We start from the raw sequence: 18,450 nt of genomic DNA on the forward strand, positions 1-18,450 counted from the left end.
TCTTAGCTAACCGAATCCAGATGCTTATCAAAACAATAATCCATCATGACCAAGTGGACTTCATCCCAGGGATGCAGGGACAGCCAAGTGCCCATCAATCCAAGAATGGATTAATAAAATGTGGTATATGTATACCATGGAGTACTATTCAGCTCTAAGAAACAATGGTGACATAGCACATCTTATATTTTCCTGGTTAGAGCTGGAACCCATACTATTAAGTGAAGTTTCCCAAGAATGGAAAAACATGCACCACATATACTCACCAGCAAATTGGTATTAACTGAACAGCACCTAAGTGGTCACATAGGTACTACAGTAATAGGGTATTGGGCAGGGGGGAGGGGGGAGGGGGTGTGTATATACATACATAATGAGTGAGATTGCACCATCTGGGGGATGGTCATGCTGGAAACTCAGACTTGTGGGGGAAGGGGGGGAAATAGGCATTTATTGAAACTTTAAAATCTGTACCCCCATAATATGCTGAAATAAAAAATATATATATTAATAATTCAATTTCCGTAAGCATTATAGGACTATTCAAATTATCTATTGTATATTTGGTAAGTTGTGATAGTTTGTCTTTTTTGAGGAATTGCTCCATTTCATCTAAGTTGTCAAATTTATGTGTGTACAGAGTTGTTCATAGTATTCCCATATTATTATTTTTATGTCTTCAGGGTCTTTAGTGATATCTCCTGTTTCATTTCTAGTATTGGTAACTTTTGTCTTCTCTTTCTTTCCCTGTCAGTCTTGCTAGAGATCAACTTTACTGGTCTTTCAAAGAATTTTTTCCATTGATTTTCTTTATTATTTTTTTGTTTTCAATTTCATTGATTTCTTCTTTCTATTATTCCTTCCTTCTGCTTGCTTTGGTTTTATTTTACTCTTCTTTTTCTTAGTTCTTGAGGAAGAAGCTTAAATTATTGATTTGGGACTTTCTCTTTTTTATTATAAACATTGAATGCTATAAATTCTGCTTTAGCTGTGTCACATGCATTTTTATGTGTTGTATTTTAATTTTCATTCAGTTCAATATATTTTTTAAATCACTTGAAACTTCTTCTTTAACCCCTAGATTATTTATAACTATATTCTTTAGATTCCAAGTGTTTGGCGGTCTATCCATTATCTTCCTGTTGTTGATTTTTAGTTTACATCTGCTATGGATTTGCTGTATCCTGGAATATGTTTCATGGGAACTGAAAAGAATATATATTCTGCTTTTGTTGGGTATAGTGTTCTATAAATGTCAACTAGATCCTGTTGGTATATGGGATTGCTGAATTATTCCATATCCTTGCTGATTTTCTGTCTAAGTGTTCTATCAATTATTGAGAGAGGAATGTTGAAGTTTCCAATTATATTTGTGGGATTGTCCATTTCTCCTTTCAGTTCCATTAGTTTTTGCTTCACCTATTTTGCAGTTCTGTTGTTTGGTGCATACACTTTTTAAGATTGCTATGTCTTCTTGGTGTATTGACACTTGTATCATAATATAATTTCTCTCTCTGTATCTGTTAACTTTCTTTGTTTGGAATTCTACTTTATCTGATATTAATACAGCCACTCCCACTTTTCTTTGATGAACATTTGCATTATATATATATATATTATCTTTTTACTTTCAACCTGCCTAAATCATTATATTTTAAGTCTGTTTTTTATAGGCTAAATGTAGTTGAGTCATATTTTTTATTCAACTCTGTCACTCTCTGTCATTTAATTGCTGTATTCAGACCATTTACATTTAAGTTAGGCCTTGAGTCTGCTATTTTATTGTCTGTTTTCTGTTTGTCCTATCTGTTTGTTTCTCTGCTTTCTTTTTATTGCCTTCCTGTAAGTTATTTGAACATATATTAGAATTCTACTTTTATTTATCTGTAGTGTTTTTGAGTATATTCCTTTGTATAGCTTTTTAATTTTTGCTCTAAACAACTAAATATAATTTATAACTTTTCAATAAACATAACTTATCAGTCTAGTGATATCATCATTTTACCAGTTCAAGTGATAAGTAGAAACCTTACTTTTTGTCTCTTACCCTTCCCATTTTTAATATAATTATCTTAAATATTTCCTCTATATACATTTATGACCACATCAGTATGATAATTTTTTCTTCAATTCACAAACATAATTTAGAAAATTCAAAAGGAGAAGGAATTGTACTGACTCATATTTTTGCTTGAAATGTTCTTTGTTCTTGTAGATATTCTGAGACTTCTTCTTTTTATCATTTTCTTTCTGTTTAGAGAACTTTTCCTAGCCCTTCATTTAGAGTAAGTCTGCTGGCAACAAATTCTCTTAGTTTCCTTTCATCTGAGAATGTTGTGATTCCCATTCATTCCTGAAGTATATTTCTCTAGACATAGGATTCTGGGTTCACAGTTGTTTTCTTTCAGCACTTGAAAAATGTTCTGGCCTTGATAGCTTCTGGAGGAATCTACTCCCATTCAAATTGTTTTTCCCCTCTAAGTGAACATGTTATTTCTCTCTTATTGCTTTCAGGATTTTTCTGTTTTTAATTTTCAGAAGTTTAATTATTATGTGGTTTGGTGTGTATTTCTTTGGCTTTTTCCTGTTTGGGGATTTGCTCATATTCCTGAATCTATAGCTTTAGGTCTTTCACCAAACAAGTGAAGTTTCCAGCCATTATTTACTTCATTACTTTTTCAGTCTCTCCCCCTTTTTCTTTTCTCTCTAGGATTGTGATAACATAAATGTCAGATCTTTTGTTATAGTTTCCTAGATCCCCAAGGCTCTGTTAATATCTTTTCAGTCTGTTTTCTCTTTGTTATTCAGCCTATTTTCTCTTTGTTGTTCAGATTGAGTAAATTCTAATTGTTCTATTTCCAAGTTCACTGATTCTTTCCAGTATCCTCCATTCTACTTTTGAGCCCAACCACTAAGCTTTTTATTTCAGTTATTGTATTTTTCAAGTCTAAAATTTTCATGTTTCTTCTCAGTCTCATCTTTTTTTTTTTTTACTGAGACTTTCTATTTCCTTTCTGAATGTTTTTTTTGTTTTTATAATTTGTTTCAAGCATGTTAACAATTGCTCACTGAAGCATTTTTTATGCTAGCAGGTTTTAAAATCTTTGTCAGATAATTCTAACATCTCTGTCATCTCAGCCTTGGCATCTATTGATTGATTTTTATATTTAATTAGAGATTTTGCTTGTTCTTGTTATGATTAGTGATTTTTAGTTGAAATCTGAATATTTGAGATATTATGCTGTGAGGTCTTATTTAAGTATTCTGTTTTAGCTGACGCTCCATTAGACTTCCCCTGATACTATCCCCCAGGGTACAGAGGAGCACTGGCTCATTACTACTAGAAAGAGACTAAGCCCAGGATCCTCAGGTGGTCTCGACTGACAGCATAAAGGGAAAGTCCTATATCACTCCATTAAGATAAAAGCCCCCTGTTTTACATACTCAGCCCTCTTTGACACCACCCTGGCAGAGGTATTGGAGTGCCTTGTAACATCCTATCTAAGGTAGAAATCTAGGGCTCCCGGTAGACCTTTACTGGTGGAGGTAGGGATGGGACCACAGTTTTTCCTGTGGTGTTTAGCTGGCATAAAGTAATTATTTGTCTAAAATTGTTCTGTTTTACTAGGCTATCCCTTTCCTGATTCTTTGGCTATGAATAGCAGCCTTTTCTTGGGACTTTTTTTTCCTTCTTTACCTGTTGATGTTTCTAGATTACCACCTTTTTCATCTCAAGCCTAGTATAAATGAAGCAAAAAGAAAATTCAGGGAACTAACTAACCACCATTTCATGCCTGAGTCTCAAAGTTAATAGCTGGTGTGCTTCCTTCTTTCCACCTTTCATAGTCTTCTTATGTTGGGAATGCCCAGGGTTTCTAGTTGTACTTAGCAGGAAGCATAGGGAAAAATGCTTCTACTCCATCATTCCCAGAAGTGCAAGTCTCACAACTAACTTTCAAGAAACTACCACTTGTTAAGTTAAAACACTTAATACACACTAAAGTGTATTATCAAAGGAGAATATCCATAATTATGTTTTAAAGTTCTATTAAAATAATTTAACTTTTCTAACTATAAATCTTTGTGAAGCCAGAATTTTTCTCATATATTTCAACCAAAACAAACTACCAAAAAATTGAATGCAGAAGCAGATATGAGAATCCCTCTGTCATCTATTAAACCAGACATTAAAGAGATTAGGGGAAAAAAATCCTAGTTTTCTCACTAAATATTTTGTTTTCAAAAATATAATTATTTTTCATAAAAATACATTATTTATATGAATATTAGGACTTTATTACTGCTATTTTAATAAATAAATTATTAGTATGCTCTCAGTTTTCATTTCTAACATGGTAAATGCCAATAGATAAAATTCACATAAATGACTATTGAAGTCTTTGATAATTTTCAACAGTGAAAAAAGTGCTCTAAAATCAAAAAGTTTGACAACTATGAGGTGCAGAAAATTAATATTAAAGAAAGTTCTTACTTCCTCTCCCCAAACTTGCAAGTGTGGTGGTCTGCGAGCATGCTTTCCAGTTCTTTGTACCAATTCAGGTGGTATTCCTGGTAGTATTGGAGGAACATGAACATATTCTTGCTTGTTGGCCACAACAGGAATTCCATGCAGTATTCTACAATGTAATAAAAATTATTAAGTTTGTTTTTCAAGTCATTGATAAAGCAAAAGATGTTTGCTCTCATTGCATATCTCTGCTGAAATAAATACATTAATATTTCATATCTGCACTAAACAGAGATTGTGTAGTAATCAAATAATAATAAAAAATTAGAAATAATTCACAAATAACTCATGTTTGGTTATGTACACATTTTAGTAGTAACCCTTATCAATATTGGAATAATAGATTCAAACTATGAAAGCCTAATTACAAAAGAGGTTAGTTATTTGAAAAGATAAATGAAATTGATAAACTCTTGCTAGATCAACCAGGAATAGAAGAGAAAAGACCCAAATAACCTCAACCAGAAATGAAAAAGGAGATATTACAATTGACCCACAGAAATACAAAATATCATCTGTGAATACTATAAAAATTTCTATACATATAAACTCAAAAAATGTAGAGAAAACGGACAAATTCCTGGAAATACACAGCCTCCCAAGACTCAATTAGGAAGAAATATAACTTCTTAATAGACCAATAATGAGCAATAAGAAGTAGTAATAAAAATGTTTCCAACAACAAAAAAATCCCTGGACCAGATAGATTCACATCTGAATTTTACCAGACCTACAAAGAGGAGCTGGTAGCCATACTGCAGAAACTATTCAATAACATCAAGAAGGAAGGAATCCTCCCTAACTCATTCTATAAAGCCAGTGTCACCTTGATAGCAAAGCCAGGAGAGGACACAATAAAAAAAAGAAAACTATAAACCAATATGCTTTATGAATATAGATGTAAAAATCCTCAGTAAAATACTAGCAAACTAAATTCAACAGCACATCAAAAAAATAATCCACCATGACCATTTGGGCTTCATCCCAAGAATGCAAGGATACTTCAAAATATGTAAATCAATAAATGTGATTTACCACATAAACAGAAACATAAACTAAGACCATATGATCATCTCAACAGATGCAGAAAAAGCATTTGACAAAATCTAGCACCCTGTCATGAAAAAACCCTCAACAAACTAGACACAGAAGGAACGTACCTCAAAATAACCAAAGCCATACATGACAAACCCATAGTCAACACCATACTGCCTGAAGAAAAGTTGAAAGCATTCCCCCTAAAAATTTGAACAAGACAAGGGTGCCTACTGTCACCACTTCTATTCAACATAGTACTGAAAGTCCTAGCCAGAGCAATATCAGGTAAGAGAAGGAAATAAACAGCATCCAAATTGGGAAAGAGAGGTCAAACTAATCATATTTACTGATGATATGATCCTGTATCTAGAAAACCTAAAGACTCCACGAAAAGACTCATGTAATTGAGAGAAATTCAGCAAAGTCTCAGGTTACAAAATCAATGTACACAAATCAGTAGCATTTCTAGATACTAATAACAGCAAGCAGAGAGTTAAATCAAAGACTCAATTCCATTCACAATAGCTACAAAGAAAATAAAATATCTAGAATACACTTAACAAAGGAGATTTAAGACCTCTATATGGAGATCTACAAACATTGATGAAAGACATCACAGATGATACAAACAAATGGAAAAACATCCACTGCTCATGGATTGGTAGAATCAACATCATTATAATGTCTATACTGCCCAAAGCAATTTATAGATTTATAGCAATTTATAGATTCAAAGCAATGGGAATTGATGCTGGGAAAATGGTGCTGGGAAAATTGGACAGCCCCAAGCAGAAGAATCAAACAGGACCCCTATCTTACTGTATACAAAAATTAATTCAAGATGGATTAAGGACTTAAATGAAAGGCATGAAACCAAGGTAGTATTTCACATATCTAGAAAAAGTAATTCTACACTTCATTTGGAACCAAAAAAGAGCCAGAATAGCCAAATCATTCTTAAGCAAAAGACCAAATCTGGAGACATCACATTACCAGACTTCAAATTATACTACAAGGCTATAGTAACCCAAACAGTATGGTACTGGTATAAAAGTAGAGACATAGACTAATGGAACAGAATAGAGAACCCAGAAATAAAACCATTTACCTACAACAAACTGATGTTGACAAAGCAGACAACAACATACACTTAGGAAAAGAAGTCCTATTAAATAAATGATGCTGGGAAAATTGGACAGCCCCAAGCAGAAGAATGAAACAGGACCCCTATCTTACTGTATACAAAAATTAATTCAAGATGGATTAAAGACTTAAATGAAAGGCATGAAACCATAAGAATTTTGGAAGAAAATGTAGGAAAAACTCTTCTAGATATCAGCCTAGGCAAAGAATTTTATGACTAAAATCTCAAAGGCAAATATAGCAACAACAAAAATAAATAAATGGGACTTTCTTAAATTAAAAAGCTTCTGTGCAGCAAAGGAAATAATCAATAGAGTTAATAGACAACCTACAGAGTGGGAGAAAATATTCACAAACTATACATCCAACAAACTACTGATATCTAGAATCTACAAAGAACTCAAAGAAATCAGCAAGAAACAAACAAACCCATCAAAAAGTTGTCAAAAAATATGAACAGAACCTTTTTAGAAGAGGAAGACAAATGAACAACAAACATGAAAGAATGCTCAGCATCACTAATCATCAGGGAAATGAAAATTAAAGCAACAATGAAATACCACCTTACCCCTATCAGAATGGCCATTATTAAAAAGTCCAAAAACAATAGATGCTGGTAAGGATGCAGAGAGAAAGGAACACTTATACACTGTTGGTGGGACTGCAAATTAGTACAACCTCTATAGAAAACAGTATGGAGATTCCTCAAATAAAGAAATGTAGACCTACCATTTAATCCAGTAATCCCACTGCTGGGTATCTTCCCCAAGGAAATGAAGTAATTTAAAATCAAAAAGATACCTACACTCAAATCTTTATCACAGCACAAATCACAATTGCAAAGATATGGAATCAACCAACATGCCTTTCAATTCATGAGTGGAAAAAGAAAATGTGATATATATATATATAGATAGATAGATAGATAGATAGATAGATAGATAGATAGATAGATAGATAGATAGATAGATATCTCCATCCCATGGAGTACTCCTCAGCCATAAAAAGGAATGAAATAATGTCATTTTCAGCAATGGGGATGGAAATAGAGACAATTATCCTATGTAATGTATCTCAGGAATGCAAAACCAAACAGCAATGTTCTCACTAATAAGTGGAAGCTAATAGATGAGTATACATGGGCGCAGAGTGATATAAAGAACATAAGAAACCAAGAAGGGGGGGAGGGTGCATGTGGGATTAAAAACTTTGGGGTACAATGAACACTATTCTGATGATGGGCAAACTAAAAGCCCTGACTTAAGCATTATACAAGATATCCATGTCATAAAAACACTTGTACCTCTTAAAAATAAATAAATAAATAAACAAGAAAATGACTAATGATGAGGGCAAGGCCTTTAGATTTCAAGTCCTCCACGAGACCTTTACAAATCCCGTTCTACCTAGCCAAAATTTATCTTTGCCTCCCTAGTTTTCCTGCTGCATTTGATTTGCTCTTTCATTATAGAATATATCTCATTCTATTCAGTATATCTTTTTCACAGTAGATCATAGGCTGATTTGGGGAGAAAAGTAATGCTCATTCATTTTCTTTCTCCGAAGGACTTCAATGTATTATAATCGATACTGAATAAATATTGTTGAATTTTGGCTGAGCAAGAAAAATCTCACAGCCAAAGTCAGCCTCAGACCCTGTCCTGAGGAACTGAGAATCACAGGTCAGCACGAGATACCGCAGTGGTTCTCAAAGTGTGTTCCCTAGGCAGCAGCATTAGCATCACATAAGAAACTGTTAGGAACAAAAATTATTCAGCCCCATCACAGACCTAATGAATGAGAAACTCAGAAGATGGGGCCCAGTCATCTGTGTTTTAAACAGCTCTGAAGGTTAAAGATGATTCTGATTCAGTCTGAAAATCAGTAACAACTGATGTACCACAATCTTTCCTGAAACAGCCTGATCATAAGAATATCCCAAGACGCTTTTCAGATTGCCTTCCCACACCCTACCTTTAGAGGTTCTAACTCAATAGGTTTGGAATACAGCCCAGGAATTGATATACTTGTTAAATATCCCACATGGCCCTTATCCTCAGGGAAGCCTAAAAATCGTTGAACTAGTGGGAAGAGCAAGTCTTTGGATTGATGCTGAAAACCAGGATTTTGGTCCCTTGCTATGCTTTGCTGGGTAGGTCGCTTTTCCTTTCTAAGTCTCAGATAGTTTTCTCATCTATGAATGGCAACAGTGATGGAGTCTTTCGAGTCTAATGCTTAGAAGTAATACATGTGAAGAACTTTACACACAGTACATGCTAAGTAAGTGATTGATATTACAATCATTATTGTTCCTGTCATTGACGATGTAAATGGAGGGAATGAGCCCATCTCTCTCAGAGTGAAAGTTAAACCTCCTTCCGATTCAATATCAGCCTTCCATGGGGCCAGAGATATAAAATGTATTTCTTATTGTAGGTTGCTGTTAAAGAAGTTTGGAAAATTTTTGCTCTAAGCTGTGAGTACTCTTAAAATATCTCTGCACATATGTTCCATGAGCTACATAAAAGCGACTGTGAGCTACATCCTGTGAAGCTTGGGCAGGGTTCTCTCTCCAGCAACCTGCTCCCACCTTGGTATGACCCTAACAGACAATTTCCCCCATCACAGCTTTACTACAATATCTCTTCCTTAGCAAATTTATCTTGCTCCTTGGTGTACAAAAGCCTGAAAGAGGCTTTACAGGATGGAGCTCATAGTCACTTTTAAGTAACTCAGGGAAAATGTGTACAGGGAAATATTTAGAGTGGTCTCATACAAAAATTTCACCAAAGTAATTCTTACATGTGATGGTGTGTCCTATGCTAGATACCATTTTTTAAAGTGCTTGTAGCAAACTACAGAACTGATTTCACAACCCAATCCACTGAGTCACAACTTGGGAAATGTTAACTTTCAAATAATGTTGTTTAAAAAGCAGACTCCTGGGTCTGGAACTTTAGGAGTTCACCTTCTTGAAGATGCTAATATACAAATAGTTTTCTTTAGCCTTAAGTAATTTTTTCTTCAAAATCTGCAGTGGAGGCATATGAATACTTCGTATGCTTTATAAACATCAGGAAATACAGTCTTGATAAAATAATGACTCTACAGATAAGTTAAGTGTATAACTGTATAGATTTCTTTTTTTATAAAATATGACTGGGGAGGGGGAATTGTATTTTTAATATTGTAACTTCATTGCTACATGCAAACAGTGACATCTGGTGGAATGACATTGCTTTACTTTTTAAAAAATCCAGCTATTACATATAGGCAGTTACGGAAAAAGACGAATTTCCAAATAACTCTCTTTTGATATTTCCATATAAAAATAAAAATATACAAGTCTAATATCTTATCATATATTTGTAAGTGACTAAAATGACTTTTTGTCACCTCAATCTATATTTTTAAAAATATGTTTAAGGTATATTTGATGGGGCTATTTGTTCAAAGTGGATATAATATAAATTGAAATGAAGTCACTATTGATTCTAGTTCTAACTCTGTCACCAACTAGGATTTGGGATGTAAAACTTTGCCTCAGTTTCCTCATCCATAATCTGAGGGGTTTGGACTAAGGAAACACTAAGAACTCTCATACTTGTGATCTGTGGACTTCTATGACACATATAACAAAGCAGACCTCAGACAGGGCTTTTTATGCTATTTGGTATATCTTTGATCATTGCCTGGATTATGTATCAAGGAACAAGGTCAAGCAAAGAGTGGGAGTGGGGCCAGGTTAGACCTGACCATTAAGAAATGACAGGCAATAGGGGAAATGGAAGATGGTAAGGAAAGTCAGTCCCAGATACCCATATTGGAAGGAAATAAAGAGAATACAGAACACAATATTACAAATAAAGTATGACAGACCATGCACTACAACTGGCATCAGAAAGGTCTATAGCATGGGAAAACAGCACTTTTTGGTCAGGGGCAAACAGTTATAGCCAAATACAAAACCAGTCAATATTCAGAGACTCTAAAGCTTTCAGTAAAGTCATTAACATCAGGGAAGTCTTCCATAGTTAGTAAGGCCACTTCCTTGGCCTAGACTCAAAACACTGGATTTTCAATTCCTATGAGGAAACAGGCAAAGTAAAATAGATTCCTCACCTTATATAAGCATAAACTCTACTTCCCAAATTGGTTAACATGGATCAAATATAAATAACCAAGAGTGAGTGAAATACACTTCTCTCAGATTATCCAACTAGAGCTCCTGAAACTCTTCCTAGGTTAAATCAGAACTGGTCCTGAAAACAGGATGAGAATGAATATTCAGAATAAAGTGTAAAGAGATAAAAATAGGAGGGTCTTTCACAAATTCAGAAAGCAATGGTATATAATAGAAACCACATTTAGAATCAGAGAGACCTGAGTTTGAATCCTAGCTTTTACTGGCTGTATAAATATGGACTAGTCACTTAATCACTATGCTGTATTTTCTACATTTAGGAAATGAAAGTATTTTATCTATTATATAGAGTTGTTGTTAATACAAAATTGTATAATAAGTGCAGTGTACTTCAATTCATTTTCTATTTTCTTATCACATATCTACTTGAAGGCTTTGGATACATCCTATATAGTTGATTTGTAAGCTATAAGTGGTTAGAGATAATAAGTCAAAATAATTACTCATATACCTGTCTTTACAATTTATACATATATATGAAGTGTGACATATATATATACATGCACACATTCAAAGGAATATAAGCTGTCAAAATAACATATGTCATTTGTGTAAAACGTATGTATACATAATATTTTATGCACAGAAAAAAAGCCTATAATAATATTTACCATACAAAATCCCAATAGAAAAAAAGTCATTCATAGTATACCAATTATAACAATCACAGAGAAAAATCATAGAGTTAAAATTTTCAGATCCTGCTCCATCCCACCTCCAACACCTTTCAGGATTCTGAATGACTGAACTGGTAATATAAACCCACAGCTCTGGTTCTCCTACTTAAGACCTAAAAGTAGTATTCTAATGCCTCCAAGATGAACAGTCAAAAACTGCAAGGTAAATCTATCCAATATTAATTTTGGAGGGCCAGAAATAACCTATCTTCATTCAAAGGTGAGTATGCAGAAAAATCCAATATGAGTTCTATGAAGAGTCTGCAAACAATGAGAAAGAAAAATAGTATTCAAAGAGTTACACAAAGAACATCCTTTTATAAAAGATTTATCATATGAAACAAAAAAATATTTATAAAGGTTCTGCTTTGTGTTCTCAAGAAAACTTTTTAAAGGTTTTCATGAAACATATAAATAAAAGACTTAGATTTTTCTTGAGACTCATAGAATTAAAGAAAAAATAATAAAAATTATACCATAGCAGTATTAAAATAGAAATTAATTGAAATTTTAAAATTTATACCTCAGGAAAATGAAACCACTGATGAACAGAAGTTTGAGAGATAAATGTAAACTGAAAAATAGTAAATGCAGAAGAAAGATAATGAAGATCCAACTTATGGCTAATTGATAATTCCTTAAGAAATGCACAAAATAAATTAAATGGAAATATTACTCAAAATAAAACAGAAAAACTCCTAAACTAAAGAGCTATATTTGCATATCAGAAGGGCTTTCCATGTACAAAAAAAATTAGATAGCAATCCATTCTCAGACATATGCTAGTGAAACCATTTAGAGCAAAATTTAAAATTCTATAAATATCTAATGGAAGTAGAAGAGAAACATTCCATACAAATATAATATAATAAAAGCAGGCTGGCTTCAGATTTCTATCTCACAAGGTTAGACATCAGATAATGATACAAAAAAACAAAAAACACATAGATACGTTGGCAAATATAACAGATTATAGGAAATAGCAAAGAAGCAAAACAGAGAAAAAGAATGTAAAATAGAGTGACAAGAATAATATCAAGTATATTTGATAAGGCAATAAATGAATGTGGGGTGCTCCAATCTATTATAAGAAAATAAATTTCTGATTAGCTTAAAAATATTTAAGTCTATGCAATCTTAAAAGAGACATAAAAAACTAAGAAACTAAACTAAGAAAGAGTAAAATAAAACAAAGGACAAATATATATCATATAAATAAAGCAAAAAATAAGAAAAAATACATTTTCACTGTACAATCTACAATGAAAATAAAAGTACCACAGTCACAGTTCTTTAAATCTTCTACACACAAAAAAATTGTTTTATATAATTATAATATATTGTTTCAATATTTAATTCTACCTCCTTTCAGAACACAGAGCTCCACCTCGTTCTTTACCGTGGTTGCAATGCATCTCTTTATTGTCTGCACCAAAAAAAGTCCACAATTGATGGATATTTGTTTCTGGTGTTTAGTTATTATAAAAAGTGACAACGATGAATGATGAATGCCCTTGTGCATTTATCTTACTAATTGATAGTCATCAGCATATATATGGCATTTCAAGCCATAGTCCTAGATAAGTTACACTGAGGGTGTAGGTAGAGGAGCAGAGAGGTCCCAGGATAAGCCTTGGGCACTCCAATGTTGAAATCAAGAGGAGGAGACACCAGGGAATGAGACTGATAAGGCACAGCCAGAAAAGCTGGAAGAGAACTAACAGTGGTCCCTAAAGCCAAGGGATAAAAGAGATTTACAGAAGACCAAGTGATCAACTGTGTCAAATATTACAGAGATGTCAAGACAAGGCCTGTGATGTCTTGAAGCAAATCTGATCATATTCTTCTTCCAAAACCCTACCAGTGCTTTCCCAATGCACTATGAATAAAAATCCCTCTCCCAAGTCCTCACACACACCCTCACATATATATACAGGGTATCCATAAAATCCTGCCTCCTCTCCAGCCTCAATTACATCAGTGTTCTGCCTGTTTTCTAATACTGGACTTCTTTTTAATTCTTACATGGGTTCCAGCTGTCCACAACAGGTACTCTCAAATTTCAATATGTATGCAAATCACCTGCACCTCTAACAAGTTCCCAGGTGGTAGTGATGCTACTAGTCTGTGTACTATGCTTTGAAGAGCAAGGACCTAAAATATTCTTTCCTCCTAGCTATCTTCTGTTCATCCTTCAGATTTCAATTTAAGTATCATTTCCTCAAAGCTCCCCTGACAATCAGGGACTCTTCTTAAATGTTTCCATAGCACCCTGCACATCTCCACATTAATTGTCACAGTCTCAATAATTAATTCATCTCTTTCTTTTTGCTAGTCTCCAGGTTCCCTGAGGGCAGGGGTTATGTTTATCTTGCTTGCCGCATAGTAAGTACACAAAAAATATTTGCTGATTAATTTAAATGATTACTCAAATCTATATTTCTTGACATGAAAAGATGTTTACAGCATAATGGGTTTTTAAAGTCAGGTTACAAAACACTACACATATAGCATTAACCCAGTTTTGTTATACATGATTTACTTCCATGCAGGAAAGTCTGGAATCCTATATTTAAGAATGTTAACAGTATTATCCCTGGATGGCAAGATTTTGAGTAATTGTTTTTCTTTTAGCATTTTCTTACATATTTTTGCATATTTTCTAAAACATTTTTATTTTTATAATGAAATAATAAAAAATGAAATTAAACATTGAATTCTAACACTAAATCTTTGGTTTTCCAGTTGCTTTTGCTGTTATTTTAATGTGAAGAACTAATAGTCTGTCTATATTTTTTCAAAAATTGACTAGAAATTTCTTTTGTGCTGTCTGAGATCCACAGCCTAAACATTGCTCACCAACAGGTAGCTGGTTAAAATAGATACCTGATTTGAGGAAATCAGTCGACATGTGTAGGACAGCATTTTTGACACCAACTCTCTTTATTGATGGTAGATTAAAAAAAAAAAAAATACCCAGGCAGTTCTACATAGACAAATTCATGAAACAGAAAAAAAGACCATTTTAAGATATGAAAAGCTGTATTTCAAAACAGTGAGGAAAAGAGGATTTATTAAATAAATTACATTGTATAATTATTATTCTTATCAAAATAAATTACAGATGAATCAAATACTTAATTTTTTTCAAATGAAGCCATAAAATTGCTACAAGAAAATATGAGAGAATACATTCAAAGGTTAAGTGTAGAAATGGCCTAAAAATGACACTAAGACAAGAACACCTATACAAAACAACTGATAGTTTTTACTACACAAAAATTAAAACTTCTGTATAGCATAAAACACCATAAACAAAACAGAGAAGCAAAAAACAAAGTGAAAAAGTCTACAATATATGAGATAAATAATTAAAATCTTTAACATGAAAAGATCACTTACAAATCAGTAAGAAAGAGATGAATGACAACTCCACAGAATATGAGCTGATAATTTTCAAAAGGAAAATAAAAAACAACCAAATAGCCAAGAGACATCTAAAAATATGCTTGACCTTACCAGAAATGAATAAAAATAATTTTTAAAAAGTTTTTCCTCATCAGATTATAAAAAAATTAAAAAGATTGACACTTAGCAATTAGGCAAAAAAAAGAAAAGTCTCATAAATTGTCATAAACAATGTCACTGTAGTTTGGCTGAAGTAGTGAATATCATGAAATAACTTAAATTTCTTTTTTTGTTGAGTCCTTCATAATATATTTTGAATCTATTTCCTCAAACTTGATTTTTAGTAAAAGTTAGATGCTCTATAGTTTAAATTTCATGATATTCTAACAAAATGTCTATAACTTTCTCTATATGATACAGAAATCACCTTTTAAAGCAAAAATATGGTCAATGTGGAATATTTTTATAATTCTCATCATAATTGCTGCTTAGCAAAATAAACATAAGTTTGAACAGTACATTACTAGTTCAAATAAACTTAAGATTATACCCTTACTAGTCCACTAAAATATCCTTGGTGTTTGCCACAAATAACAATGACTATACACAGAATTAGGAAAGCATTAAAACTATATAATCCAAAATTAATACACAGAAATCAGAGGCATTCATATACGCCAACAACAATCTAATTGAGAACCAAATCAAAGACTCAATTCCCTTCACAATAGCAACAAAGAAATTAAAGTACCTAGGAATATATTTAACCAAAGAGGTAAAAGACCTCTACAGGGAGAACTATGAAACACTGAGGAAGGAAATAGCAGAGGATGTAAACAGATGGAAATCCATACCATGCTCGTGGATCGGCAGACTCAATATCATCAAAATGTCTATACTACCCAAACTGATCTACAGATTCAATGCAATACCTATTAAAATCCCATCAGCATTCTTCACAGATATAGAAAAAATAATTTTACGCTTCGTATGGAACCAAAGAAGACCCCGAATATCGAGAACAATTCTAGGCAACAAAAACAAAATGGGAGGCATTAATATGCCAGATATCAAACTATACTACAAAGCTGTAGTAATTAAAACAATATGGTATTGGCACAAAAACAGGAATATTGACCAGTGGAACAGATGTGAGAATCCTGATATAAAACCATCCTCATATAGCCATCTCATCTTTGACAAAGCAGACAAAAACATATGCTGGGGAAAAGAATCCCTCTTCAATAAATGGTGCTGGGAAAACTGGATAGTCACCTGTAGAAGGCTAAAACAGGACCCACACCTTTCACCTCTCACAAAAACCAACTCACGCTGGATAACAGACTTAAACCTAAGATATGAAACTATTAGAACTCTAGAGGAAAAAGTTGGAAACACTCTCCTAGACATCGGCCTGGGCAAAGAGTTTATGAAGAAGTCCCCAAAGGCAATCACAGCAGCAACAAAAATAAATAAATGGGACATGATCAAACTACAAAGCTTCTGCACAGCCAAAGAAATAGTCATGAAAGTAAACAGACAACCTACAGAATGGGAGAAAATTTTTGCATCCTATGCATCCGATAAGGGACTGATAACTAGAATATACTTAGAACTCACGAAAATTAGGAAGAAAAAATCAAATAACCCCATTAAAAAGTGGGCAAAGGACTTGAACAGAAATTTTTCTAAAGAAGACAGAAGAATGGCCAACAAACATATGAAGAAATGCTCAACATCTCTAATCATCAGGGAAATGCAAATCAAAACCACAATGAGATATCACTTAACCCCAGTGAGAATGGCCTTTATCAAAAAATCTCCAAACAATAAATGCTGGCGTGGTTGCGGAGAGAGAGGAACACTCCTACACTGCTGGTGGGACTGCAAACTAGTTCAACCTCTGTGGAAAGCAATATGGAGATACCTTAAAGCGATACAAGTGAATCTACCGTTTGATCCAGCAATCCCATTGCTGGGCATCTACCCAAATGATCCAGTGACACTCTACAAAAAAGACACCTGCACTCGAATGTTTATAGCAGCACAATTCATAATTGCAAGGCTGTGGAAACAGCCCAAGTGTCCATCAATCAAAGAATGGATTAATAAAATGTGGTATATGTACACCATGGAGTACTATTCAGCTCTAAGAAACAATGGTGATATAGCACACCTTATATTTTCCTGGTTAGAGCTGGAACCCATACTACTAAGTGAAGTATCCCAAGAATGGAAAAACAAGCACCAGATATATTCTCCAGCAAACTGGTATTAACTGAGTAGCACCTAAGTGGACACATAGGTGCTACAGTAATAGGGTATTGGGCAGGTGGGAGGGGGGAGGGGGGCGGGTATATACATACATAGTGAGTGAGATGTGCACCATCTGGGGGATGGTCATGATGGAGACTCAGACTTTTGGGGGGAGGGGGGAAATGGGCATTTATTGAAACCTTAAAATCTGTACCCCCATAATATACCAAAATAAAAAAAATAATTAAAAAAAAAAAAAAAACTATATAATCACAAGTATTATCATCTTTAGAGTTAACTGTTCATTGCACAGAAAAAGCAAAAAGCTATAAAATGAAAGGATATTTATTTTATGTTTATAATTACCTTTCTTGAGACCACTATTAGTGCAGACAAAATTATACATTTCTTCAAACTTGTAGGCTGAGTAGACAGATATATTTTGAAAAGGTTAAGCTATGTTTAGCAAGGTAATCCTCAAGAGATGGATGCTTGAGAATTAAATATTCAGTACTTAAATTAACTTCTTATTTGGTACTTAGGAACAAATTGCCAAGAATTAACATCATCAAATAGAACATTTATTGACTCTCTTAGAAAAAGAAAGGGAGGTCTACTTAAAGAAAAAAAAAACTTTAGAATTGGAAAGAAACCAGCAATTTTAACACATTGCGTGGATAACAGAAGCTATAAATCCTCAAGATGATGTTTGGCTTACATAGTGCTAGTGAAAATAACTCAAAATAGTAGAATTTCTTGACTGCTAGATTACATTTATGTCTTAATTTTCTACTCTCAGATTTAGGCTTTAAAAAGACATTCCAAAGAATGTCATGCTGAGTTGCTGTTTCTGCCAGAGATACTGGAACAGTTTTGAAATTTCCAAAATATTTCACACATAATTTTTTTAATTTAGCAAATATTGACTTGATAAATTAAAACAAAAAGGCTGTAGATACATAAAATTATGATTGACAAATAAATCCTAAACATATAGAAAATAAATGTGAGAATGACCTTCTTTTAGGAATTCAAATTGAAACTCATTGTGATTACTAAACACTGGGAAACTAGGTAATTTGAAACCATGAAAGAATGCAGTAGAGTATTCCCAGTTTTACTAAAAGTCAAGTTGGAGGAAATGGATTCAAAATATATCATGAAGGACTCAACAAAAAAAGAAAACTACAGACCAA

The 18,450-nt window shown here is 33.3% G+C and overlaps 1 protein-coding gene across 1 annotated transcript in view; it reads right to left on the reverse strand.

The window, feature by feature from the left end:
* TTC6 (tetratricopeptide repeat domain 6) overlaps window positions 1-18,450 on the reverse strand; it is a 181,080-nt gene that overhangs the window by 103,381 nt on the left and 59,249 nt on the right. Inside the window, exon 7 of the mRNA XM_076004083.1 lies at window positions 4,493-4,637. Within this exon, the coding sequence (XP_075860198.1) occupies window positions 4,493-4,637 (145 nt within the window). The remainder of the gene's footprint in view (window positions 1-4,492; window positions 4,638-18,450) is intronic.

The sequence above is a fragment of the Microcebus murinus genome, chromosome 6, assembly GCF_040939455.1.
Source record: "Microcebus murinus isolate Inina chromosome 6, M.murinus_Inina_mat1.0, whole genome shotgun sequence".
Classification (NCBI taxonomy): domain Eukaryota; kingdom Metazoa; phylum Chordata; class Mammalia; order Primates; family Cheirogaleidae; genus Microcebus; species Microcebus murinus.